The sequence below is a fragment of the Mobula hypostoma genome, chromosome 10 (genome assembly GCF_963921235.1).
Source record: "Mobula hypostoma chromosome 10, sMobHyp1.1, whole genome shotgun sequence".
Taxonomy (NCBI): Eukaryota; Metazoa; Chordata; class Chondrichthyes; order Myliobatiformes; family Myliobatidae; genus Mobula; species Mobula hypostoma.
In genome coordinates, this window is record NC_086106.1 from 117,735,015 (window position 1) to 117,761,829 (window position 26,815).

A 26,815-nucleotide genomic window follows, 5' to 3' on the forward strand; every position below is an offset into this window, starting at 1 on the left:
AGGAATTTAATAGGAAGGGACAGAGGAGGGAAACTGGGGGGAGGTGATCGTCAGGTCATGAGGGCAAAGGAGGAAAAGAAAAGAGGTGAGGTGACCATGAGAGTGGGGAAAAACAAAAGGGGTGGTTGGGTTTTCATTGGAACATAGAAGATTTAATTGAGATGTACAAATTTATAATAGGTTCAAAGTAAACAGATAAGATCGGTTTCCCTTAGCCAAGAGTCATTAACTTGATGGAACTGATCCATCACTTGCAGACCCCAATCAGTTCAGATTGGCAACAACATCTCCTCCCCGAACTCCATCAGCCCAGGTGTACCACTTGTGTGCATATCCCCTGCTCCAGTCACTTTACTTCTCTGCCCAGTGGAGCAGTGTAAATATATTTAAGACAAGGCTGGATAGATTTTTGCATAGTAGGGGAATTAAGGGTTATGGGGAAAAGGCAGGTTGGTGGAGATGAGTCCATGGCCAGGTCAGCCATGATCTTATTGAATGGTGGAGCAGGCTCAACGGGCCAGATGGCCGACTCCTGCTCCTATTTCTTATGTTCTTGTGACTGTGTGGCTAAGCATAGCTCCAACACCATTTATAAGTTTGCTGATGACACTAATGTTGTGGACCAAATCAGAGGTGGTGATCAGGAGGGAGATTGAAAACGTGGCTGAGTGGTGTTACAGCAACAACATCTTACACAATGTCAGCAAGACCAAGGAACTGATTATTGAGATAAACCAGAGGTTTCAGTGATTCTCACCCTGCAAAAGGAGTGTTGCGGGAGTGCTGGGAAAATGGGAGGTTTCAGAGGGATAACTTTAGTCGGGTAGGGAATGATATTGTTAAAGAATGTGGAGTGTTTGATCTAAGGCTAAGTCCTTCAGTAGTTTATCCGGTTGTAGCTCCATGGAAGCTTGTATGACCTGACATAGACTAGCATTTGTTAAAGGTAAAAAGGAAAGGAAAATATAAAACTGATTTGGTAAGTGCATTTAACTGTTATGTGATGGAAAAATATAGTGATTATACTCAGATTTATACGGATGGTGCTAAGGAACCTGAAACAGGAGTGACAGGGTTTGGGGTGGCTATACCAGCAAAAGAAATTGGAATCAGCGGAAGAACATCTAATAAGTTAGGGGTGTATACAGTGGAGATGCTGGCAGTGTTGGTTGCATTGCGATGGGTGGAGAAAGCTAGACAAGGCAAAGTGTTGACATGCTCAGATTCATCCTCAGTTCTAGCAAGTTTAAGGTCTTTTCACTCAAACAGTCAGCAAGATGTACTTTATGAAGTCCTTCAGTCAGTCACAAGAATTGCAAATCAGGGAGGTCAGGTAAAATTTTTATGGGTTCCAGCACATGTAGGGGTGAAAGAGAATGAGAGGGTGGATGAGTTGGCAAAGAGGGTGTTAAAGAAAAAAAATATAGAAATGCATACAGTATTAATATCAGTAAAGCAGAGATTAAGTGTGTAATCTGGGAAAAAATCAACCAAATGTGGCAAGAAAGATGGGACAGGGAGGGGGAAAGGGAGGCACTTATATCAAATACAAAAGAGTGTTGCAGGTACTAGGGTAGGTAGTGGATACAGAAGAGAGGAAATTGTGTGGACTAGGTTAAGGCTGGGGCACTGTGCATTAAACAAAACATTGAAAATGATAGGGAAACACCAGACAGGATTGTGTGAGGAATGTCAGGAAGAGGGGTCAGTAGAACATATAGTTCTGAGTTGCAGGAAGTATGGGATACAGAGAGAGATGATGAGAATTAATCTAAGGGAATTGGGGATGCAGGAATTCACATTAAAAGGGTTGCTGGGTATGGGTGAGAGAGCACAAGTCCGGGTATTTTTAGCTTTCTTAAGGGGTACAGGGTTTTTTTTTATGGGATATGATGGATAAGCAGGAATAGGGTACTAGGATGGCTAAAGATGGGAGAATAAAGTGTAGGTTAGGTTATGTGTGTGTGTGTGATTGGGTGAAGGGATTTAGAATGTACGTCTATTGCACGCTCCCGAGCAGGAGGTGGCGGTAATGCACTATTATACTGGGTGCCAACGGCCGTAAAACAAGACAGAGAAGGAGAAGAACCAGAGGTCAGTGAGCCAGTCCTCATCGGAGTTTCAGAGGTGGAGAGGGTTGGCAACTTTAAATTCCTCAGTGATACTATTTCAGAGGATCTTTCCTGGACCCAGCACATAAGTGCAATTGCAAAGAAAGCCCAGCTGCATCTCTACTTCCTAGGAGTTTGTGAAAATTTGGCACGACATTTAAACTTTGACAAGCTTCTATAGATGTGTAGTGGAGAGTCTGTTAACTGACTGGTATGGAAACACCAATACCTTTGAATGGAAGATCCTACAAAAGTAGTGGATTCGGCCCAGAACATCACAGGTAAAGCCCTCCTGACCACTGAGCACATCTACATGAAATGCTGTTGTAGGAAAGCAGCATTCATCATCTGAGATCCTCACCACCCAGGCCATGCTCTTTCCACACTGCTGCCATCAGAAGGTACAAGAGCCTCAGAACTCACACCGCCAGGTTCAAAAACAGCTAGTAACCACAAACAACAGGCTCTTGAACAAAAGGGGATAACTACACTCACATTCCCATCCGTTGAGATGTTCCCACAACCAACAATCTCACTTTAAGGACCTTTTATCTTGTTATCTCATTATTTATTGCTATTTATTTATATTTACATTTGCACGGGTTGTTGTCTTCTGCACTTTGGTTGATCTTTCGTTGATCCTGTTATAGATACTATTCTATACATTTGAGGAGTATGCCCGCAGGAAAGTGCATCTCAGGATTGTATAGGGTGACATATATGTATTTTGATAATAAACTTTACTTTGAACATATCTTGTAGAACAGTTGGAGGTGTTTTGTAGAAATTTGTCGATCCAAAAAGAAATGATTATCTGGAATTGACTCACTGAGCAAGTATTTAAGGCAGAAACACTTGCTGTGTTTAAAAAGCTATTGGATATTGTTAGATTTGACCTTGTGTGACATTCAATGAATGATCCCAAAGGCAGAGTAATTAATTTTATTTGTCCACGTCATTGTTAACGGCACAGTTATGATCATTGGCGGTTTCTTAAACTCTGGAGATGTCAAGATGTCGACTGTTTATTCATTTCCATAGATGCTGCCCGACCTCCCGAGTTCCTCCAGTATTTTGTGTGTGTTGATCTGGAGATGTTGTTCTCCAGAAGGTTTTCTGGATGTTAAAAATTAAGCCCGAATCTACTGTTTACACACATTTAATTAGATATTGATCATAATACAGATCAGACAGGATCAGCCTGTGCCAGCATTCAAGGCAGAGAAGGAACAGTAATTAGAGCTGAGTGTAACCAAGGAACCTTTCCTAAAGAAAGGGCATGGCCAAAAACATTGAAAGCTTATTCCTCTCCATAGATGCTGCCTGATCTGCTGAGTTCCTCCAGCATTTTGAGTATGTTAGTATGGATTTCCAGCATCTGCAGAATCTCCTGTGTTTATAATGTGACCATGTGCTTTTCTTTTATTCTGCAAATGAATCTGGACAGACTTAGATAAGGAACCTGTTTAGCATACAAAACTTCAGCTTTACAGACAAAGAAATTGCAGATGTATAGAACCACATACAGTACAAATTACTAAAAATTTAAAAACGGGTGACTAGAAACATAAGCAAGTATAAAGAAAGCTAAAACTACAAGGAAAAAACAATAAAAACAACAATCTGGACCCTAATCCAACACACTCTATCTGATAACAAGCAAGAGTCCGACTGAAGGGTCTCGACCAGAAACGTCGACTGTACTGTTTTTCCATAGACCTGGCCTGCTGAGTTCCTCCAGCATTTTGTGTGTGACACTCTCTGATGACAGTATTTATCAGAATTGAGTTTCCTGTGTGACTGGCTCAACTTTTTTTCCTGTCTACCTGTAGTGGCATTGTTATAGCACCAGTCACTCGGGCTCCATTCTGCCGCGGTCTGTAAGGAGTTTGTACATTTCCCCCGTGGCTGCGTGACATTTCTCCAGTGAAGTCAGGGTTAGGGTTAATAAGTTTCGGGCATGCGTGTGGTTGTAAATACGAGGAATTCTGCAGATGCTGGAAGTTCAAACAACACACATCAAAGTTGCTGGTGAACGCAGCAGGCCAGGCAGCATCTCTAGGAAGAGGTACAGTTGACGTTTCGGGCCGAGACCCTTCGTCAGGACTAACTGAAGGAAGAGCTAGTTAGAGATTTGAAAGTGGGAGGGGGAGGGGGAGATCCAAAATGATAGGAGAAGACAGGAGGGGGAGGGATGGAGCCAAGAGCTGGACAGGTGATTGGCAAAAGGGATATGAGAGGATCATGGGACAGGAGGCCCAGGGAGAAAGAAAAGTGGGGGAGGGAGAAAACCCAGAGGATGGGCAAGGGGTATAGTCAGAGGGAGAAAAAGGAGAGAGAGAGAGAAAGAATGTCTCTCCTTTTTCTCCCTCTGACTATACCCCTTGCCCATCCTCTGGTTCCCCCCCCTTTTCACGGGTGTGTGAAAAGGGCCTGTAGGATCATTGGGGACCCAAGCCATCCCAACCACAAACTGTTCCAGCTGTTACCATCTGGGAAACGGTACCACAGCATAAAAGCCAGGACCAACAGGCTCCAGGACAGCTTCTTCCACCAGGCCATCAGACTGACTAACTCATGCTGATTTGAGTGTACTCTATATTACATTGACTGTTCTATTTATTATAAATTATTACTAGCTACTATGATTGCACGTTTAGATGGAGACGTAATGTAAATATTTTAACTCATGTATGTGAAGGATGTAACAAATAATGTCAATTCAATTCAATATCTGCTTTCGTGCTTTTGTATCCCCTGCTGTGGGGAGAACAGAGAATGTCCGGGGTGGATGGGGTCCTTGTTGATGCTGGCAGCCTCACGGAGGCAGCGAGAGGTGTGGACCGAGTCTGCAGAGGAGAGACTGGCTCCTGTGATGTGCTGAGCTGTGTCCACAACTCTCTGTAGATTCTTGTGTTCGTGTGTAGAGTAGTTGCCAAGCCAAGCTGTGATGTATTCAGACGGAATACTTCCTGTGGTGCCTCAGTGAAAGTAGGTAGGCGTTGACAGGGAGACCTCGAATTTCCTTGGCCTCCTGAGGAAGTTGAGGCATTGGTGAGCTTTCTTGGATTCATTCATTATCTATTTACCTTTTAATTATTTATCTATCTGTTTGCTTGTTTATTTATTTAGCTCTACAGTGTGGAATAGACCCTTCAGGCCCTTTGAGCAGCGCTGTCCCCAGCAACCCTGATTTAATCACAGGTCAATTTACAATGACCAGTTAACCTACCCGGTACGTCTGTGGAGTGTGAGAGGAAACCGGAGCACCCAGGGAAAACCCACACATTCCACGGGGAGGTCGGACAGATTCCTTACAGAGGATGCTGGGATTGAACTACGACCTCTGACACCCCAAGCTGTAATAGTGTCACTACGCTACTGTGGTTGGACCAGGACAGGCCATTGGTGATAGTGACACCGGGGAGCCTCAACACTGTTGATGTAGACAGGAGAATGTGTACCGCCCACCTTTCAGAGGTCAATGGCCAGCCCTTTTGTTGACATTGAGGGAGAGGTTGTTGCCATGACACCATGTCACTAAGCTCTCTGTCTTCATCCTCTTCTCTGACCCATCGTTCTTTGAGATACAGCCCACTGCGGTGGTATCATCTGCAAACTTGAACGTGGAATTCGAGCAGAATCTGGCCGTGTAGTTTTGAGTGTACAGGGAGTAGAGTAGGGGGCTGAGGAAGCAACTTTGTGGAGCACCAGTGTTTGGAATAATCATGCTGGAGTTATTGATGCATACTTTTACTGATTGCAGTCTGATAGTTAGGAAGTCACGGGCGCCACGGTGGTGTAGCGGCTAGCGGAATGCTCTTACAGCTGGGAACATTCTGGAGTTCAATTCCGATGCCGTTCTGTAAGAAGTCTCTGTACGTCCTTCCTGCGAAACGCGTGGGCTCTCTCCGGGTGCTCCGGTTTCCCCCCACAGGGTAATGCACTGGCTCGGTTAATTGGTCATTGTGAATTGTGCTGTAATTAGGTTAGGGTTAAATTGGCGGTGTGTGGTTGCAGGGGCAGCGTGGCTCGAAGGACCGCGCGGTATTGCTAAATTTAAAAAAAAACAAATTAAGGATCTTGTTGCAGAGGGAGGCATCAACTGCCAGGGTCTGGAGTTTGCAGATGAGTTTCCTTGGTAATAGTATTGAAGGTGGAACTGTAATCAATAAGCATTAGCCTGACTGACATGGGAACCTGCTTTAAGGGATGAACCTTACTTGGTTCCACGCTCCACCTTCCTGTCCTATCAGATTCCACCATCTTCAGCCCTTTGTTGCTTCTACCTATCACCTCCCAGTTTCTGGCACTATTTTCCCTCTCTGTGTTATTGGAGAGAGTCCAGAGGAGGTTCACCAGGATGATTCCGGGAATGAAAGGGTTAACATATGAGTGGTGTTTGGCAGCTTTGGGCCTGTACTCAGTGGAATTTAGAAAAATGCATGGGGATCTCATTGAAACCTACCGAATGTTGAAAGAACTAGATAGGGTGGATGTGGTGAGGATGTTTCCTATGGTGGAGGTATCCAGAACTAGAAGGCACAGCTTCAAAACTGGGGGGGCGACCTTATAAAACGGAGGTAAGGAATAATTTTTTTTAGCTAGAGAGTAGTAAATCTGTGGTATGGTCTGCCACAGACTGCTTTGAACGCCAAGTCTGTAGGTTTATTAAAGGCGGAATTTGTCGTTTGGTCAGGGCATCAAAGGATATGGCGAGAAGGCAGGTGTATGGGGTTGAGTGGGGTCCAGGATCAGCCATGATGGAATGGCGGAGCACTTGATGGGCTGAATGGTCTAATTCTGCTTCTGTGTCTTATGGTCTCCCCTCCCCCTGGATCTGCCTCCCCTCTGCCAGCTCCGGCCCCACCCCTTCCCTCCACATTTCATAGTGGCCACTTCCCTCTACCTGTCAGTCCTGATGAAGGGTTTTGTCTCAACACATCAACTGTCCATTTCCCTTCATTGATGCTGCCTGACCCATTGAGTTCCTCCAGCATTTTGTGCGTTGGTCTAGGTTCCAGCATCTTCAGCCTCTTGTGTCTACAAACCATTCTGATTTTGACACACGGTCCTGTGCACACGTCTTGGGCAGCAACATAGCAGGTCCAAAACTCACTGACCCTCTCCGTACATGTTTGGAATGTGAGTGTAAATCAGAGCACTGGTAGAAACATAGAATGGTACAGCACAGTACAGGCCCTTCGGCCCACAATGTTGTGCTGACCCTCAAACCCACACCGTGACGGGGAGAAGTACTATCTCCTTATAGACAGCAGTGGGAATCGAATGACGATCAGTAATCACTGCCGCTGTAAAGTGACTGCACTAACCCACTATGCTACTGTGCCAACCCAAAATTCAAAGGGGATGTGTGGGGCAAGTTTTTACACTGAGATCTGTGGGTTCCTGGAATGCACCAACAGTAATAGTGCTGGAGGCTCTTAATAAATAGATACAGGACTGTGCAAAAGTCTTGGCACACATACAGTATGTACAGTAGCTAGAGTGCCTAAGACTTTTGCACAGTACTGTAGTAATTTTATGTATTGCACTGGAATGCTGCCAAAAAAAATACAAATTTCATGACATATGTGAGTGATGATAAACCTGATTCTGATATGGGTCTCGATTGTGGACTGAGAGTGGGAAGGGGACAGGGAGAGGGGAATCATGGTTGGGAAAAGGGGGAGGGAGCAGGAAGCACCAGAGAGAATTCTGTAATGGTGGATAGACCAATTGTTTGGAATCAAATGACCTGGCCTGGTGTCTCAGGGATGGGTGTGTCTGCACCCATGCCACCCCCCACCCTGCCTTCTCCACCTGTCCCACACCTCTCCCTCTCCCTCTGTGCTCCACGTTCCACATTCCCAACACCCTTTGCTCCCGCCAGATCTACAAACTCACTCTTTGCACCTTGTTGACAAATACTGTACTGTGCAAAAGTCTTAGGCTCTCTATCTATATACTGTGTATGTGCCCAAGGCTTTTGCACAGTACCGTTTGATGGGCTTCCTTTCTAGTCACAGTCAAAAACATTTCTATTGCTGGAAATACTTTCATCACGTAGACAGGAGCCTGAAGGCACACACTCAGCGATTCAGGAACAGCTTCTTCTCCTCTGCCATCTGATTCCTAAATGGATATTGAACACTACCTCACTTTTTCAGTATTTCTGTTTTTTTGCACTACTATTTCTAATAGCACATAAATACTAACTGTAAATCACTTATTTATCTTTTTTTCTGTATTTATCATGTATTGCATTGTACAGCTGCCGCTAAGTTAACAAACTTCATGACGTATGCTGGTGATATTAAACCTGACTCTGTAGTGGGTTTGGGGGCCACTCCTCAAGGAAAACCAGGAGCCCTTTAGTTGGCTTTGCCAGGGTTGCCAACGTTCTGAGGTTGGGAATTTGACAGAATCAGGTTTAATATCACTGGGATATGTTATGAAATATGTTGTTTTATGGCAGCAGTACATTGCAATACATTATAAATAAACTATAAATTACCATAAGAAATATATACATTTAAAAATTAAATACTGTAAGCAGTGCAAAAAGAGAGCAAAAAAGAAAAAAAACTGATGTGGTATTCATGGGTTCGTTGTCTGTTCAGAAATCTGATGATGGATGGGAAGAAGCTGTTTCTGAAATGCTGAGTGTGTGTCTTCAGGCTCCTGTACGTCCTCGATGGCAGCAATGAGAAGAGGGCATGTCCTGGGCAGTGGGGGTCCTTAATGTCAGATGCCGCCTTTTTCAGGCATCCCCTTTTGAAAATGTCCACGGTACTGGGGAGGCCATCGCCCATGATGAAGGTGACTGAGTTTGCAACTTCCTGCAGCTTTTTCTGATCCTGAGCAATGGCCCCAGTACACCTGTAGGAATCTGCAAGAGTCTTTGGTGACATACTAAGTCCCCACAAACTCCTAATGAAATATAGCTGCTATCGTGCCTTTGTAATTGCGTCAGTACAATGGGTCTAGGGTAGACCTTAAGGGATGTTGACACAGTGGGTGGACAACTCACCATGATCTTACTGTTTCTGTTTGTTTGCAAAAGGAAATGATTATCCAGAGGAGCCAGCTACCTGAGCGAGACACTGTGAGACTTGACCAGAAGAGCGAGGGGTGTGAGCATACAGGAGACAGTGAACAGAAGACATCTGATGGAGATACAACGGGGAATATGGGCTCTCAAAGGGTGACGTCAGAAGCACAGATGGAGGTTAAGGCGCCTGTGGAAGATTTTGATGGAAGGGTGCGGATATCACTGAGCAGAAAAAAAGAGCCTTTGTCTTCTCAAGGCCCCAACTTTCCAGCCAGCTTCCCACTGCTGGAAGAGCACGGTTTTTCCAGTCGGAACACAGCCAGGGAAGAAATATCAATGCCATATGAATCCGCATCACTGCAAATTACTGTGACACAAGACCGCAGCGCACACCCGCAAGGCTCACGCACACCTGGCCACGAAAACTGCTTGTGCAAAGGATATTCTCGAAAGGTTACTACTGTCGACCACCAGATCCACCGTCGCCTTTACGAGCATGGGGGTTTTCTCAGCTGCTTGCAGAATTACCACCAGCACGTTAGCCCGTTGGATCCCAACCTGGCAAATATCTGCCCTGGTGCCGGCAAGGCCGGGGACTGCTCAGACTGGTGTAGGACGGTCTCCGAGAATGGGGAAAGCTTTCGCGTACATCTGAGGAATACGTCGAGTCCTCTTTGTATTGAGACCAGCAGCAAAAGGCAAAACAGGTGGCCGGATAATGATTGTGACTGGAACTACAGATGGACAATCTCAGTGAATGAGGCTGGGGTGCAACAGAGAGCCTTCAGTGGTAGCACCAGCCCTCAACAGAAGGAATGCACGATGCAGTTCCAGGTACACTGGAAGGATTCCAGGAATCAAATAGATTTTGAGGAAGATTTTGCTAGTGCCTACCGAGTTCTTTTAAAAGATAGCATTGTCTTGGGTTGCAAAGGGGGGAGGTCTATCAGCCATCCCGAACATCCAAGAATAGAAGTAGAGAACTCAAGGAGAGGTTCCAAGGAACCATGGAGAAACCCCAATAACAACTGGAAAGTTTCAATTACAAACTCTCAGAATAACCTGGTTCAACAAAGGCGAAAGGAGAGTGATCAATGCAAGGATATAAGTAACCAGTACAACAGCCTATTGAACTCCCAGTTCCAAGCTGAACCATGCTGTACTAAGAAAGAAAACACGACTGAGCAGAGTAGGGCAAAAAGAAAAATGGAACGGTTACATGAAGAAAATATTTGTGAGTATGGTGCTGGCATTGATTGGTTAAATTGCAAGTCAGGTTTTCATCACGATTCCTCAAACCAAGAGCCTAATGAAGCGTCTGAAGAAAACAGTGACTTTCCATTTAGGCACGAGAATGATCTCAAATACTCTTGGAAAGAAAGTAAAAGCAAGTTCATCGAAGAACCTAACAATTCCAACAAGCTTTGCTTTGGGCACCAGAGAAAAGACCTACAGAAAGGGAAGAATTCAGGAGAGATTCCTGGAAAAGAGCTGGTCTTGACTAATCAACTGTGTAAGGTCTTCAGCGAGGAAGTGAAACATAAAAAGCCGAGAACGGACTCAAAGACGGGAGTTATTTCTGAAGCCAGGAACAATAAAAATATACACAATCCTCTGGATTCTAACAGGGATTTGAAAACTCATTGGAAACATGTGAAAAGTGAATGTTTAGATAAAGACTGCAGTTCTGTGAGAAGTTTTGCTAATCACCCTGCTTTGCCCGGAGATCGCGCGTCTTGTGAGACAGACTGTGGGCTTGATTTGGGAGTCAATGGAACCCAGACATACTTCCACACACATTTTGCTAATGACCACAGGCTTTTCGATGTTAATGTACACGAGCAAAGGGTGAAAAAGTATGAAGCTGATGTGGGGAAATTTGATCACTGCAAGTGGCCAAAGGGGGGTGAGTGCAAATCAAAGTAATTTGGTGTCTGAGCACAACAAACATCAGTCAGCATTTATATCCTCCTTTGTTTAACAACACAATCAGCTTCCTTTACCTAAATACTTTGTAAACATTTCCATCTGATCTTGTAAGAAAATGCAGTTAAATACTATGGTGTCTTTCTAAGCCAAATATATTTGATTTGAAAATTAAATGTACCTTTAGGTATGAATATTAGCTGAGTAAATTCTAAAATGTCAGCTGTCCAGTGGATTAACAATGCTCCTTTCTTGCTGACCTGATTTAAATGACCTAATCTATAATTTAGAGTCAACACACAAGAGTGAAAAGTCCTTCCTAGATATTTTGCAACTGAAGAAAAAGGAAATACTTTATGTACTGTCAGTGGCCATTTCACTAGATACCTCCTATATCAAATGAAAGTGGCCATTGAGTGTATGTTTGTGGTCTTCTGCTGCTGTAGCCCATCTGTCAAGGTTCAGAGATGCTCTTCTGCACACCGCTGTTGTAACGTGTGATTATTTGAGTTATTGTCACCTTGAACCAGTCTGGCAATTCTCCTCTGACCTCTCACGTTAACAAGGCTCAGAACAGCTGCTCACTGGATGTTTCCCTTTGCTTTTCGCACCATTCTCTGCAAACTCTAGAGACTGTTATGCATGAAAGTCTCAGGCGATCAGTTGCTGAGATACTCAAATCACCCTGTCTGGCACCAACAATCATTCCATGGTCAAAGTCACTTAGATCACACTTCTTCCCCATTCCGATGTTTGGTCTGAACAACAGCTGAACCTCTTGACCATGTCTGCATGTTTTTATGCTCTGAGTTGCTTCCACATGATTGGCTGATTAGATACTTGCATTAATGAGCAGGTGTACCTAATAAAGTGGCCACTGAGTGTATGTTTCCACAAAGTAAATGGTAAACTGCCTTCTGCTGCCACATCCCCCAGTCTGTGTGACTGGAGGAAACGAGGCTTACCTCACTGTCTCACTGCAGGTTGAGGGATCGAGCTGTGCACGGATTGCTGCTGTATTTGTGCGAATTACATTAGTGACAAGGTAGTTCATTGTCTCATGCAGTGCGAGGACATGAGAAGAGCTACAAACACTTGGTTCCATTCCTTCTGCAGCCAAGTCAATGATGCTGTAAGCTGTAACAGAACTGAGAACAGAAATTACAATTATGTTCTTGTCTCCCACGCAATCTCTGAGGAGTCAGTGACCTATCTTTAATTCTGACTCCTGGCAACACTCTTTCCCAGTCTTGTGTTTTACTTTGCAGGTGAATTTTTCCACTCAGTTAATATAATGGGGTGGCATGACAGCACAGCGGTTAGCCTAACGCATTACAGCACCAGCGACACAGGTTCAATTCTGGCCGCTGCCCGTAAGAAGCTTGTATGTTCTCCCTGTGTTCGCGTGGGTTTCCTCCGGGTGTTCTGGTCTCCTCCCATATGCTAAAGACATACCATTTAGTAGGTTAGTTGGTCACATGGGTGTAGTTGAGGGGTGTTGGCACCTTGGGCCAGAGGGGCCTGTTACTGTGCTGTATCTCTAAATAACTAAGTAAAATATATCTTGTTAATTTATCTTGACAATCTAGTTTGTCATAGGGAACTGCAGCATGAAGACAGGCCTTTCAGCCCATCAAGTCCATGCCGAACAATTCTGCCTGATCCCACCAACCTGCAGCTGAATCATAGACCTCCATACCCCTCCCATCCATGTATTTATCCAAACTTCTCTTAAATATTGAAATTGAACCTGCATCTGCCACTTCTGCTGGCTGCATGTTCCATATTTGCATCATCCACTGAGTGAAGAAGTTCTGCCTCATGTCTTCCTTAAACATTTCACCTTCACCTTTCACCTTTAAGAACATAAGAAATCGGAGCAGGAGTCGGCCATCTGGCCCGGCGAGCCTGCTCCGCCATTCAATAAGATCATGGCTGATTTGGCCATGGACTCATCGCCACCTCCCTGCCTTTTCCCCACAACCCTTAATTCCCCTACTATGCAAAAATCTATCCAACTTTGTCTTAAATATATTTACTGAGGTCACCTTCACTGCTTCATTGAGCAGAGAATTCCACAGATTCACCACTTTCTGGGAAAAGCAGTTCCTCCTCATCTATCTTTACCCCTCGTGATTCTGTATACCTCTATTATTGTTCTGTGCTCTAGGGAATAAAGCACTAACCTTTTCAACCTTTCTCTATAACTTATGCTCCCAAGTTCCCAAACATTCTGTAAATTTTCTGGTACGCCTTCAACCTCACCGATGTTTTTCCTGTAGTTAGTTCAAGTTTAGCATATTGTCACCCTACATGTGTATGCCACCAAATGAAACAACGTTCCTCCAGACCAAGGTGCACAACACAATACATATAAATAATAAGGTGCAGTTAAGACGCAAGTTTAAAAAGTAAGCAATGTAATGCTACTGGTGCTTTGTATGTGATGAGACCTGGGTGGTGACAGGGAGTTCTGTAGTCGCACAGCCTGGGGGAAGGAGCTGTTTCCCATCATTACAGTTCTTGTCCTAATGCTATGGTACCTCCTGCCTGATGGTAGGCAGTCAAAGAGTTTGTTGGGTGGATAAGAGGGATCATTGACGATGCTAAGGGCTCTGTGTATTCAGCACTCTGGATAAATGTCTCTGATGGGTGAGTGGGATCCTTCATGATATTGCTGCCTTTTTCTCGCACCTTCTGTACATACCATATGTCCTGGATGGTGGTAGACTGTTGCCGGTCATGCTGAAGGTTCTTCTTTTTAAATCTGCCAAAGAACATCAGATCAAGTGTGCAAATAGGTTTTACACTGAATATTGACACCCCCCCCCCCCCGCAAATCACCCAGCAATTGAAAGTAGCACTGAATTCAATCCAGTTGCTGTGGTATAACGAGGATATATAATAATGTTAATAATTATATAGATTGTATACCACAATCCAAAGAGGAAATCTGTCTTGGAGTATTGCAATTCATTTTCAAACTCTGATTCATTTGGGAGGTTAAAATTCAAATTCAAAATATTTTCCCAAAATAGATTTCATTCACTGTGATTATATGCAGATAAATACTTAAATTGTGTTGTTATCAGCAAAGGCTAATCATGATTCAGGCCTGCAAAGTCCAGGTGGAATTATGCTTAATACTTGAAGGCCTAGTTGCTGGTTGGTAACAATTTTTTACTAAAGTGTAAAAACGTAATATTTGGGAATATTTAAAAAATTGTTCTACCACAAATAATGTAAGATAAAAGTACCTTGAAATTTATCTGATTTTGACCATTACATTTCAGCTAAACTATCTCTGACGGACTCATAGGTATATTGCAAATGTTTTGCTATGATTTGCAGTATCTTCTGTTTTCTTCCATAAGTGTAAAAAGAAAGGGGTATTGTGTTTTTTTTCCTGTAAAATCTTTTATCCATTCATTCTGTATGTAACATTGTACTGCTGATAATGATCTTGGTGACAAAACTCCAAGGATTGATTCTGTGAAAGTAGTTCCAACTGAATTCTAATTAAAGACAGCATATTGTTAAATTACTATTTAAGTCTGGCCATTCTCTTGTGGAATTCCTTCCACTGGATCAACCTCCCTAAATAGATTTTCTAGCCATTACATTATTACTTTTGGAAGCTTGTTATGAATATTCCTAGATTACTTTACTTAACAGGTTGAGAAGGAAAATGATCAGCTGTGATGGAACAGCAGGGCAGATTTGATGGGGTGAATGGCCTAATTCTACTCCGATGTTTTATTGTAGGGGTTCCAACCTTTTTTATGCCATGGACCCCTACCATTAACAGAGGGTTGGACCCCTGTCTTATGGTCTAACAGTCTTATGGTTTCAGAGTCCTATGAGGCATTCAGGAGTTGGCTGAAAGGCCCTGTGGAAATGCAGGTCCACGCGAACGTGGTTTTTAATCACTACTTCATCTGGAAGGACAGTTTGGGTGACCAATACTTCCTCCAGTCTAGTGGAGTCTATTTATTGCTCACAAATAACCCCTCTACACTGGAGAAATCAAACACTGATTGGGCATCTTGTTCAATCTGCAAGGGTGACTCTGAGCTTTCTGTTGTCTTGTCACTTTCACTGACCCTCCCTCTTCCACTCTGACCCCCCGGCTTCAGCCTCCCCAGCGAAGCTCAATTGTATGCTCATCACCTTTGGTTCCAGTGTTGTCCATATCTGAAATAAAACTGGCCTATGGAGAGCTGTATTTTTGAATTTTCTCTGTCACAATTCTCCAATCTTGGTATAGTCTTTTATAGTCAATAGCTGCAGTAATTTGGCACTGGCATGTCACGGGTTCAATGCAAAAATTGATCCCTAATCTTTGCAAGTGTGCCTCATGTTTATAAGCAGCCTTGACATAAATATCTTAAACAGAAATACTGAGAGTCATTCAAGAGTGTTTTCTGTCCCTAAATTGCATCGGATATTTTGACAATATATACATTCGATAATTGTAGTTTGAATGGTAATTGGCCAATAAGCCCTTGACGTAACAGCACGACACTATTACAGTTCAGGGCATCAGGATTTGTTCAAGTACAAGAGCTTCTGCAGATGCTGGAAATCCAGAGTAACACACTAAAGCTGGAGGAACTCAGCAGGACAGGAAGCATCTGTGAAGAGGAATAAAGAGTCCACTTTTCAGGCCGAGACCTTTCATCAGGATCTCAGCTTGAAACATCAGTTCTTTATTCCCCTCTACAGATACTGCCTGACCTGCTGAGTTCATCCAGCTTTTTGTGTGTTACTCAGGATATTTTTTAAAGAACTGTTTCCCTCCAAAGTGGTTTATTGATTTATTATTAACTTGAAAAATGTACCTGCTTTTTCAAATTGAATTTGGGAAGAGTTTCTACTCCTGTGTCTAAATCAAAGTACATTTAGTATCAAAGTATGTATGCATTTTGCAGACTTCCCAGGGTTGTATACTGCAATTTGTAATGTAATTTTCCATCAATTTTTTAGAAAAGCAATGTTGTACTTGCCTTGTTCTGCATCTCAGAGAGCAGTAGATTCACTCATCCAACTTCACACTATTCAGCCAAGTTTGGGAGTTCATTGAGCATTTGAGGCACAAATCAGAAATGTATATCACTGTGTACAAAACTATTAACACTATTTAGTGTTCTGATGAACAGTCCTTCACCTGAAACATTATCTGTTTCTCTCTTCATTGATGCCGCTAATGTTTCTAGCATCTGCTATTATTTCAAGGATCAAAGATCCACTTTATTTGCTATATACATTTACATGTATGAGGAAATTGCTGTGGTGTGTTGGTGTAACATGCAACAAAAAGTAACATTCAACAATTATAAGAATAAAGAATTATATAAAAATAAAATTGAGGTTGAAGTACAGATATGAAATAAAATGTGTATAAATACATATGTACTATCAACTATTCACAATGTAAACAGCATTAAGGGTCTCGGCCCGAAACATCGACTGTACCTCTTCCCAGAGATGCCGTCTGGCCTGCTGCGTTCACCAGCAACTTTGTGTGTTGCTTGAAATTCCAGCATCTGCAGATTTCCTCGTGTTATTATTAAAAGTGGTTTAAAGTGCAGTACAGTAACTGGATTAATAGAGAGGGGAGGGGCTAACTAGATGGTTGATCAGATTAATTGCCTGTGGAAAGAAACTTTTAAAATGGTATGAAGTTTTTTTGTTTGTTTTAATAGCCCTACAGTGCTTTCCAGAAGAGAGCTTTTGGAAAAGGTAGTTTGCTGGGTGGGTCGTGTCCATCTGATTAATTTTGTTTATTAATGTGAAATCATAAATTCTCCAACATAATTGATTGTAGCTGTCTAGTTCAATGAGATGGTTTCAGTATTATTTATTCAAATTTTAAAAAATGTAAAGACTCAATCAGGCAGTTATTAATGAACAGAGAAAAGTTTACATTATCGGGACAATAAAGGTAATCCAGTTTTAAAATGCAGAGAAGGGGTTGGGGGAGGGAGAGAAAACAAATAGATGTAATGCAGAAGCTACACAAAAAAAGCAGTGGGTGATAGGGACAAGAAATAAAATAAGGGATGAAGGGAGTAAACGGGAACAGTGAATCATTGAAAATTGTTGAACTCAGCGCTGAGTTGGCAAAATCAGGTGTAATTTTTCGAGTTCATGTTCATTGGAATAGGAGATTAAGAATTCAGAGTGATTTTAGGACAAAAAACTAAGAATGAATAGGTGTAAGATAGTCACTCAATCTGCATTTGCTCAGTCCATTGTTCTATTAGCAGGCTGGGACGTTAAACTAAAAATACGACAAATGATAGTTTTACTTAAGTGTGGGGCTCTGGTTCAGAAAGGTGAAGAGATGATATTACCAAAATGTAACAAGATATAGCTTCTCCTCACATTCTCAAGCTTAAAATTTCCCTCTAATACCAATCCTTCCTTATCGTGAGGATCAAGTCAGCTTTTATACTTGTACTGCTGACAGCTTTATCTCATTAGACATTGCATTTTCAAATTGTTTAACAAACATCACGTCTTGACTGAATATCTCTGCTTGGGAAATCCCAATATAAATTTTTTTTTCAGGGTTGAACCAGTTTTTGTAATGTAGATTCCTGTTTTAATGTAGATTCTTTGATATCAAAATCCACATAGTGCTTCTGGCACATTTTCTACCTCCACTCCTTTACTTCTACCCCATCTCATGCTAAAACCTTTGCATTTTAAACCCTTCATTGTGAAAGCCATTACAGTAACTTGAAACTCTCAAATATTTTGACACCGATATTCTCCTTGCTCAACTTTCACACTCCAAACTGTACAAAATTTCAGAAACTTGCCACTACCCTACACTTGTCCTTTAAGGCTGTCTGGAAGCTACAGGCAAAATGCATCAGCTCTTCATAATACTCAGTGATTTACTAAATCATTGTGGCCTTAATTTCCAAATAAATTTGTGGACTGTCAAAATAATGAGGTTAAAATTGGAGAGAAACAATTTTTACCCCATTCTGATCTTCAAGCAATGTTCTCCGTGGTCTAAGTGGATCCAAAGTGCGTTCTTTGCTGACAATAACACACTAATCTTCTGCATAATTCAGTAACATTGCAGAACACCATTCAGGCGACGCTCTTTAAGCACAACTTCGAGGTTAAGGGCTGTTGTAAGCTTTTCCTATCTGACCTGTGTTGACAAAAGAAAAATGGAATGGTATTCAGAGTCAATGCACCATTGAGTTTGCACACTTGACAGAATACTGATTACGGGGCACCGATCACCATAACTCCGCCATGGATGGTTCCAAGCCTGGCTGCGAAAGGAGGAGGGTTGGGCATAGGGCTAGCAACCCCATCCCATAAAAACCCAGAGCTACAGAATTTCCAATAGAAGCTCCAAAGACCTCATTGCTGGGAGAGGAAGCATCTTCGAAGATGAGTTACACCTGGGGATAACTTGAAAGACTGGCCCAGGAGAAAGGACTCTGACTTGCTGCAGTTGGTGGATTATAAACCAGCAGGGGTGATGGTTAAGTATGTAAACATCACAACAGATCAGTGTCCACATAAACAACATAAGGGTACTTAAGGCTTATGGCAGTGATGAATAAAATTGTGAAGAGGTTTCAGTTTCAACTTGCATTTAACATGAAAAGTCTCAATAATTAAAGCTGTTAACAAAATGAATACATTGATTTCAACAATCCTAATGTAATTTTAACAGTATATTCCAAAATGAAATGACTTCTGCAATTCTGAGTGATGTTAAAAATATTGCAAATGAAATGCACCAGTTTAGATTGGTAGTCAACACATATCCAATCAACACTGTTAAAGTAGACAACAATTAATGGTCTGGTAATATTTTGCAACTGCATTGTAAGAATTTTCCAACAGTGTGTTAAGGACAGGCAATATTAAAAATAAATTTCCCAGAATAAAATTTACTGATTTAAGCAATTAATTTCAATAAAAATAACTAAAACACATTAAGAAAAAGCTTTGCAATCAATAATAAGGTCCGTTTGAACATCCTTAACCACTGCTTGCAAGGTCATGTAGATGGGGAGATGTGAGTGGTGAGAAGGGGTCTTTCCCTGTGAGATATTAATTACATATCGTCATAAGTTATAGCTGATGCACAGAATTCAATTTCTTCAGTTGCCTTAGTGGAATATGAACTCTCTACCACTGGGTTCCTGGTTAGGTAGTGTAGCTTCTACATTATTAACTTTACTGACTAACTGTGCCAAGGGAGAATCCATAAAGATCAGCCTTTATGTAGAAAACTGTAAATTTTACATAATTAAATCTACTATTGAATTCCAAGTACTGACATCATTTATTTCACAAAAAAAAAGGCTTCCAGTACCTGTATATTTTTAAACAGATTCAATGGTATGTTGTTAGTAGATACATGGGTGTTTAAAAGATCGACTTTTTAAAAAATATTCAAGAAATTACATTTAACAAATCATGACTATAATGTATGAGTTGAGACAAAAATACAAATTAAAAACGTTATTCTATCAGTTAGAAAAAAAGATAAAATATACTGTATCTAAACATGCATATTAAAATGATTTCGTTCATAAGATCGATATTTTAAAGGGGAATATGGTTTAAACCAATGGACTCTATGTGACTGCTCTTGCAAAATCAACCCTTAAAAATTATTTGCCTTGTGTTGTTGTTACAAACTGCCACCGAGGCATTATACCCTAATTAGAAGGGCCATGTTACGTGAAAAGGAAGATTACACCTCGGAACAAAATTAACAGCCGATTTTACAGTAACTCTACACAACGTAAATTGGCTTTATGCTGCTCACTTCTCTGGCAACACAGGCAGAGGCTCAACTTCAGACAGATAAAAATTAGCTCTGCAGGAATGTGATTAATACAAAAAGCTCTTGTGAAAGGTAATCGCTGTTATCAAATGGATTGACTAAGTGGTCCATTTCCATGTAGTGACTTCTATGAAGTTAATTACCAAAATGTAGCAAAAGCTTTGAATCCTGTAATGTTAAAGAAATTAGGCAAATATTTCAGAGACAATTCAGATAAACCTGAATGAACTGAGAGTTTGATTATCAAACCTGACTGCCCTATTTTGATCAGGATGAATAGTGTCTTTATAGTTTTACAATATTTCTAGTTCAATGTTATTTTGAAAGACAAACGTCCTACACACAACCTAACTGTCACTTGATGCTCCTAACAATACACATCTGTTGATCTAAGAAGTTCTGAAGTGTTGTGAAAATCATGCCCCCCCGGCCCAAAGAAATTTACTCTAAAAATTCGATGTTCTTGTTGTGTGATTGATTCTACAAAAATAGATCTCTCCAAACTGCAGAACTTCACTCCTTCTTCAGTTCTTTAGCTTCTTTTGTATCTTCTTCATCTGTGTATTCCGTGGGCTCTTCTCCTGGCTTCAGGAGTTTTCCAACATAGTTGTACCTCTCTGAAAAGAAAACAACATTAATAAATATATGACTGCGAAGAAGCCTTTGGTGGAATTAACTAACAATCCCATTGCTAGTGGCGAATGAGATGCAATCTAAATACAAGGACAGTCTTTAATCCATTCTTCGTCTGGATTCTCACTCTCACTGTGGAAGGGGTGACACCTCGTTAGTGAGAGAGATAGCCTATGGCATGTTGAACGGTTGGATCAATGATGGGTTTTGTTGGACTGCAGATCATTGGAGATTTGCTCCTGCTTGCTTGGTGGGTGGTGGGCACTGATGCTTCCTGCTGGAACAAGTGGGAGGGAGGGTTGATGCTGTGCTGCTGCTAGTTGTGCGAGGGGTGAAGGGGGGTTTGGGGTTCTAACTTTTTTCTGTCATTCATTCTTTGGGGTTTTCTTCTGTTTCATGGATGTCTGCGAAGTATAAGGATTTCAGGTTGTGTACTGTATACATTCTCATATTACATGGAACCACTGAAAGAGGGGTGAATCCAATTCCCCCTCTCCCTGTCTATGAATTATCTGCTAAATTACTATGTATATGCATCAACATATTGTTGGTAAACCAACATGAGGTCCCAAAGAAAAATCACAAAGTGGCACATGATTAGTTTTATTTTTCTGATCTTCACGCTCTCCTTGGGAAACATCTTCACTCTGAGGGTGGTGAGAGTGTGGAACAAACTGCCAGAGGAAGTGGAGGATGCAGGTTTGATTCTAACATTTCAACACTGGAAAGTCAGAACCCCATCAATCCACAAGACTTACGACTGAACTGCATTTCCCACTCCTGAAGACTTTCCAACTGCATAGCATCGAGATCAGACAAGTCATCATATTCTTCGCTCAGTGCCTCTTTATCCAAACAAAATGTAGCCAGGCCCCTTGATGCATCTCTTCCAGCAAACACGCCATAAGGACCACCTAAATAAAAACAATTGTTACTCATTAGTGCAATCTTTCCCTTCAACGTTCTATAAAACTAAAGCAGCAAATAAAATAACAATGTAATAGCAATAAATTAGTGCAATACGCTGAATGGAAACAACAAAACGCCAGAGGAACTCGGCAGGTCAGGCAGCGTCTATGGAAATGAATAAACTGTCAACATTTTGGGCTGAGACCCTTCTTCAGGACTGGAAAGGAAGGGGATAGATGCCAGAATAAAAAGATGGGGGGGGGTGGAGGGAGAGGGAGAGAAGCTGACAGGTGAAACCAGGTGGATGGAAAAGGCAAAGGGCTGGAGAAGAAGGAATCTCATAAGAAAGGAGTGTGGACCATGGGAGAAAGGGAAGGAGGGTCAAGTTCTTCTGCTAGTTTAAGAGGTTTTTTTTGTGAAATCAACTAAGATGTGGAACTGAGAACCAAGCAGAATATATCTGCCACTTCAAAGGATCGTTATTCTTCAGTATTTCTGGATCTGCAGAGTAAGAAATAATTTATCTGCAGATGCTGCATCATAATGTATTTTATTTGCTTTTGGAGATCTGGAGTTGTTATAAAGAGGATGAGGAGGAAAGGTAGATGAAGAAAGTGATGTTTTAAGAGCATAAAAAAACAGAAACTGGAGAAGACATTCATTCCCCTAAGACCATGACTGATCTTTCATCTCAATGGCACTTACATTCTTAGTAACATCTGATTCCGTTCAAATCCAAAATGCATAAGAATAATTGGAAGTGGAATTGGTTTAGTATTATCACATGTAGAGGCACAGCGAAAAACTTGTCAGTATACTGCTCATACAGATCAAATCATTACACAGTGCATTGAGGTAGAACAAGGTGAAACAATAACAGAATACAGAGTAATGTGTAACAGCAACAGAGAAAGTACAGAGCAGGTAAATAATAAGGTACACAGTCATACCGGGGTAGATTGTGAGGCCAAGAGTCCATCTTATTGTACAAGGGATAAGAATTTTGCATTCTCATTCTTCTAAACACGCAGGCCCAATATATTTAATCCTTCCTCTTCAGAAAATTCCAACCCCCCCACCCCAGCATTTACCAATCCCGATTCAACAAACTGCTCTGGTTGCAAATAAGACATAATAGAACAATGGAGCAAGTTAACAGGTTTGAGCAGTTTATTCCTATCATTACATTTGCAATAAAAATTATCTTTTATATTCAAGGTCTCTACTTGAGATAAACCACCTTATGAATGGTCACTGACCCAAAATATGAGCTGTTTCCCTTTCCAAAAACAACTTGCTGAATACTCCAGCCATTTCTGTCTTTATTCAGTTTTGTTTTGCTTTGAGAATGAGACTATTAGATCTAAAGTGATAGCTATTCCATTTATCAGCATGTGTCAATTCATGTTTAAAGATATCAAAGGAATGAGGACCAGTTGGGAAACCACTATCCAAAGTGATGAGACTTTTGTGCTTTACATACAAACAAAATGTACAAATTACGCTCAACACAAATACCATTGCAGAAACACTGCAAAGAGCTCCACATCAACATTTACAATTAATCTTTTAGATTTAGCTATGTGAAATTGATGATCGATTTTTATGTAATAAGTTCTGAAATTCCCATTATTTTTCTGCAAAAAGTTTTATTTACTATATGTATTTTTGCTTTCGGATAGGTTCATATACCTCAACCCATCTTTTGCTGTCCGAGGATAATTCATTATCATTATATGCTGTGTCGTATGACATGTGCGATCATAAAGTGCAGTTTTTATTATTCCACTATAACAGTTATAATTGTTCTATTCTGAGACCTTATCAAGTTAGTACAATGGATGTCTCGCATGATTGTTCACCTAGCCTAATGACAAACAGAATACTGATCTCAATAGATTGGACAAATTTTGGCATATTAGTCAACCATATTTCGAGCAGGAAGATTCTAGTATGAAGTTATTTTAGATAATGATAGTCCAAAATATTTCATTACCATAAAATACCAAAAAATTCCACAACAGAAGACTCTAATCTACAACCAATTATTCTTTTTTTTAGTATTGTGCAATGTTCAAGGCAGAATTCATTTTTATCTCTCTAGTTATTTAGCAAACAGGAGATCATGAAAGCAGCATTTGGAACTGGTCAAAAAAGATAAAACTATAAAAACTTCCAAGGCCACCGGGGAGTATGTAATAGGTCAAAACAAACTGAAATGCAGCAGCATTACCTTGGAGCACTACCACTTGTATTTTAAATACAGTCGACCCACACTACCCTTAAAAGTGAACGAGCAGAAGTCGAATAGAGTCAGTGGAGCAAAGGAGAGGGTTTATGGGGGAGGTAAGGAAAGGCCATATTAGTGGCAGCAAAGCTAGAGGGTAGATAACAAGCAAAGCATTGGAATTGGGGGTGCAGGATGAGAATCAGACAGGAAGGAAAGGAGGGGAATCGGATGTGAGGAAAGGAGGGGATTGGATAGCAAAGAAAGGAGGGAATCAGATGGGAAGGAAAGGTGGGGATAGGGGGAAGGAGAGGATCAGGGAAAGAAAGGAGAGGATCGGGGAGGAAGAAAGGAGGGGATCGGGGGAAGGAAAGGAGGGGATCGGGGGAAGGAAAGGAGGGGATCGGGGGAGGGAAAGAGGGGATCGGGGGAAGGAAGGAGGGGATTGGAGAGGAAGGAAGGAGGGGATCGGAGAGAAAGGAAGGAGGGGATTGGAGAGGAAGGAAGGAGGGGATTGGAGAGGAAGGAAGGAGGGGATCAGGGAGAAAGAAAGGAGGGGATCAGAGAGGAAGGAATGAGGGGATTGGAGAGGAAGGAAGGAGGGGATTGGAGAGGAAGGAAGGAGGGGATCAGGGAGGAAGGAAGGAGGGGATCAGGGGGACTAGAATGGATCGGGGAGAAGTGGGGAAGGAGGGGATCAAAGGGACAGGAGGGATTAGGGGAAGGAGGGGATCGGGGAAGGAATCGGGGGAAGGAGGGGATCGAGGGGACAAGAGGGAATTGGGGAAAGGAGGGTATCTGTGGGGGAAGGAGTGGATCAGGGAGGAAGGAAAGGAGGGGGTCGGGGGACAGGAGAGAATGGGTAGAAAGGAGGGAATGAGGAGGAAGAAAAGGAATGGATCAGGGGAAGCAGTGGTTTGGAGGGAAAAGGGGATTAGGGAAAGGAGCGGATGGGGAAAGGAGGGAAGGAGGGGATTAGGGCGGTATCGGGAAAGAGGGGATCAGAGGGACAGGAGGGAACCGGGGGACAGGAAGGGATCAGGGGACAGGAGGGGATTAGGGAAAGGAGGGAATTAGAGGAAGGAGGGAATTAGAGGAAGGAGGAGATAGGAGGGTATTGGGGAAGGAGGGAATCAGGGGAAGGATGGGCTTGGTGGACAGGAGAAGATCGGAGGGGACAGGAGGAGATCAGGAATACAGGAGGGGATCAGGGAGATGGGAGGGGATTGGGGACAGGAGATCTGGTGTAGGAGGGGATCGGAAGAAAGGAGGGATCAGGGAAGAGAGGGGATCAGGGAGGAAGGAAAGGAGGGGATGGGGAACAGGAGGTAATCCGTGGAAAGGAGGGAATAGGGAGGAAGAAAAGGTGGGGATGGGGGGGCAGGAGGGGATCGGAGAATAGGGAGGGATCAAGGGAACAGCAGGGGATCGAGGGAAGGAGGGGTTTCTGGACAAGGGGGAATCAGGGGAAGGAGGAGATTAGGAGAGTATAGGGGAAGGAGGGTATTGGGGGAAGGATGGGCTTGGTGGACAGGAGAAGATCAGGGGGACAGGAGGATTGGGGCGACAAAAGGAGATCGGGGAGAAAGAAAGGAGGGGATCGGGAAGAAAGAAAGGAGGGGATCGGAGAGAAAGGAAGGAGGGGATCGGGGAGGAAGAAAGGAGGGGATCAGGTGGAAGGAAAGGAGGGAATGGGGAAGAAAGATAGGGATCAGTCGGGGGAGCGGATCAGGGAGGAAGGAAAGGAGGGAATGGGGGACAGGAGGTAATCGGTGGGAAGGAGGGAATGGGGAGGAAGAAAAGGTGGGGATCGGGGGAACAGGAAGGGTTCGAGGGAAGGAGGGGATCGGGAGAAGGGTTCGGTGGGACAGGAGGGGATCGGGGAGAAGGGGACGGGGATCGGAGGAAGGGAAGGGAATCGGGGGCATGTTGAAAGGGATCACGGGAGCCAAGAGCCCTGTGTCCGTACCTTCTCCGTAGAACTTCTTGCCACTGGTCACATCGAAGACCTTGCCCTTGACGGCGATGAGGATCCGCGGGTCCTGCTTGCCGTCGAATTGCCGCAGCTCGGCCGGAGTGAAGTCCCTCCGTAGCCGGGGCAGCTTCTCGCTTTCGTCCTCCTGCTCGACCTGCGGGGGCCGATCGCCCCGCACGATCTTGTACAGGAGGAAGAGGCACAGGAACAGTAGGCTGATGTTGAGGGGGCTGGTGAAGATCTCCTGCAACACTCCGGACCCCAGTACGCTGGCCACCGCCTCCTCCGCCATCTTAGCACTGAGCTCCTGTCAGATATGCGTGAGCGCGCGTCTCCCGCGGGAACGTGTCCGGCTCTCGGGCACAGCCCGCGCCCGCGGACAGCGCCCCCACTCCCGGAGGACCAGCAACTGCTCACCGCTTTGCCGCCTGGACTTCCCGGTCAACGCACGCAAAACACTGGTGGAGGCAGAATCAGGATTAACATCACCGATACATCTCGTGAAAGTTGTTGTTTTGTGACAACAGTACAGTGCAATACAAAAAAAACTATTAATTAAATAAGTAGTCCATAAATAGTGAGGGTTAGGGTTCATGGGTTGGTTCATTTTCTGTTCAGAAATCTGAAGGCGGAGGGAAAGAGGCTGTCCCTAAAATGTTGAATGTGGGTCTTCAAACTTCTATACCTACCCCGCATGGTAGTAATGAGAAGAGAACAAGTACTGGGTGATGGGGTCCTTAATGATGGATGCCATCTTTTTGATGTACTGGGGGCAGCCCATCAGTATCAGCCTATATTCTAGCGCCAACATGGCATGCCCACCATGCACAACACAACTCAAGAAGCAAGAACAACAAAACAGCAGAATGAAACAAGACAACAGCAGCAAAACAAGCCCCCTTCCCGCCCTTCCCACTTCCTGGCACACAAAGGTGTCCAGCCTCAGGACAGGCCGCCTCCAGGTTTCCAGTCCTTGGCCTGGATTCTCAAAAAGATACATCATCAGGGCTCCAACCTCCAATCTCCAATCTCTGGCCCCATCTCATTCTTAACCTCCAGGCTCACCGACTTCAGGCGGATGAATGATCCTGGCCCAATAGTTTATTCCCCTTCATAGATTCTGCCCCACTTGATAAGTTCCTATAGC

General features: G+C 43.0%; 2 protein-coding genes across 2 annotated transcripts in view; one reads left to right on the forward strand and one right to left on the reverse strand.

Annotated features, from left to right (window-relative positions):
• The window catches only part of LOC134353144 (A-kinase anchor protein 17B-like), a 62,647-nt gene extending 48,012 nt beyond the window's left edge, over positions 1-14,635 (forward strand). The window contains exon 5 of the mRNA XM_063061100.1: positions 9,178-14,635. Coding sequence (XP_062917170.1) covers positions 9,178-11,091 — 1,914 coding nt within the window. The 3' untranslated portion in view covers positions 11,092-14,635. The remainder of the gene's footprint in view (positions 1-9,177) is intronic.
• A 4,763-nt stretch (positions 14,636-19,398) lies between these two features.
• LOC134353145 (membrane-associated progesterone receptor component 1-like) lies at positions 19,399-26,001 on the reverse strand. Its single transcript, XM_063061101.1, has 3 exons — positions 25,663-26,001; positions 21,316-21,471; positions 19,399-20,541 (listed from the first exon to the last, which is right to left on the reverse strand). Exons 1-3 carry the CDS (start codon positions 25,958-25,960, stop codon positions 20,438-20,440), a joined length of 558 nt encoding a protein of 185 aa, XP_062917171.1. The 5' UTR covers positions 25,961-26,001; the 3' UTR covers positions 19,399-20,437.
• Positions 26,002-26,815: the final 814 nt, after the last annotated feature.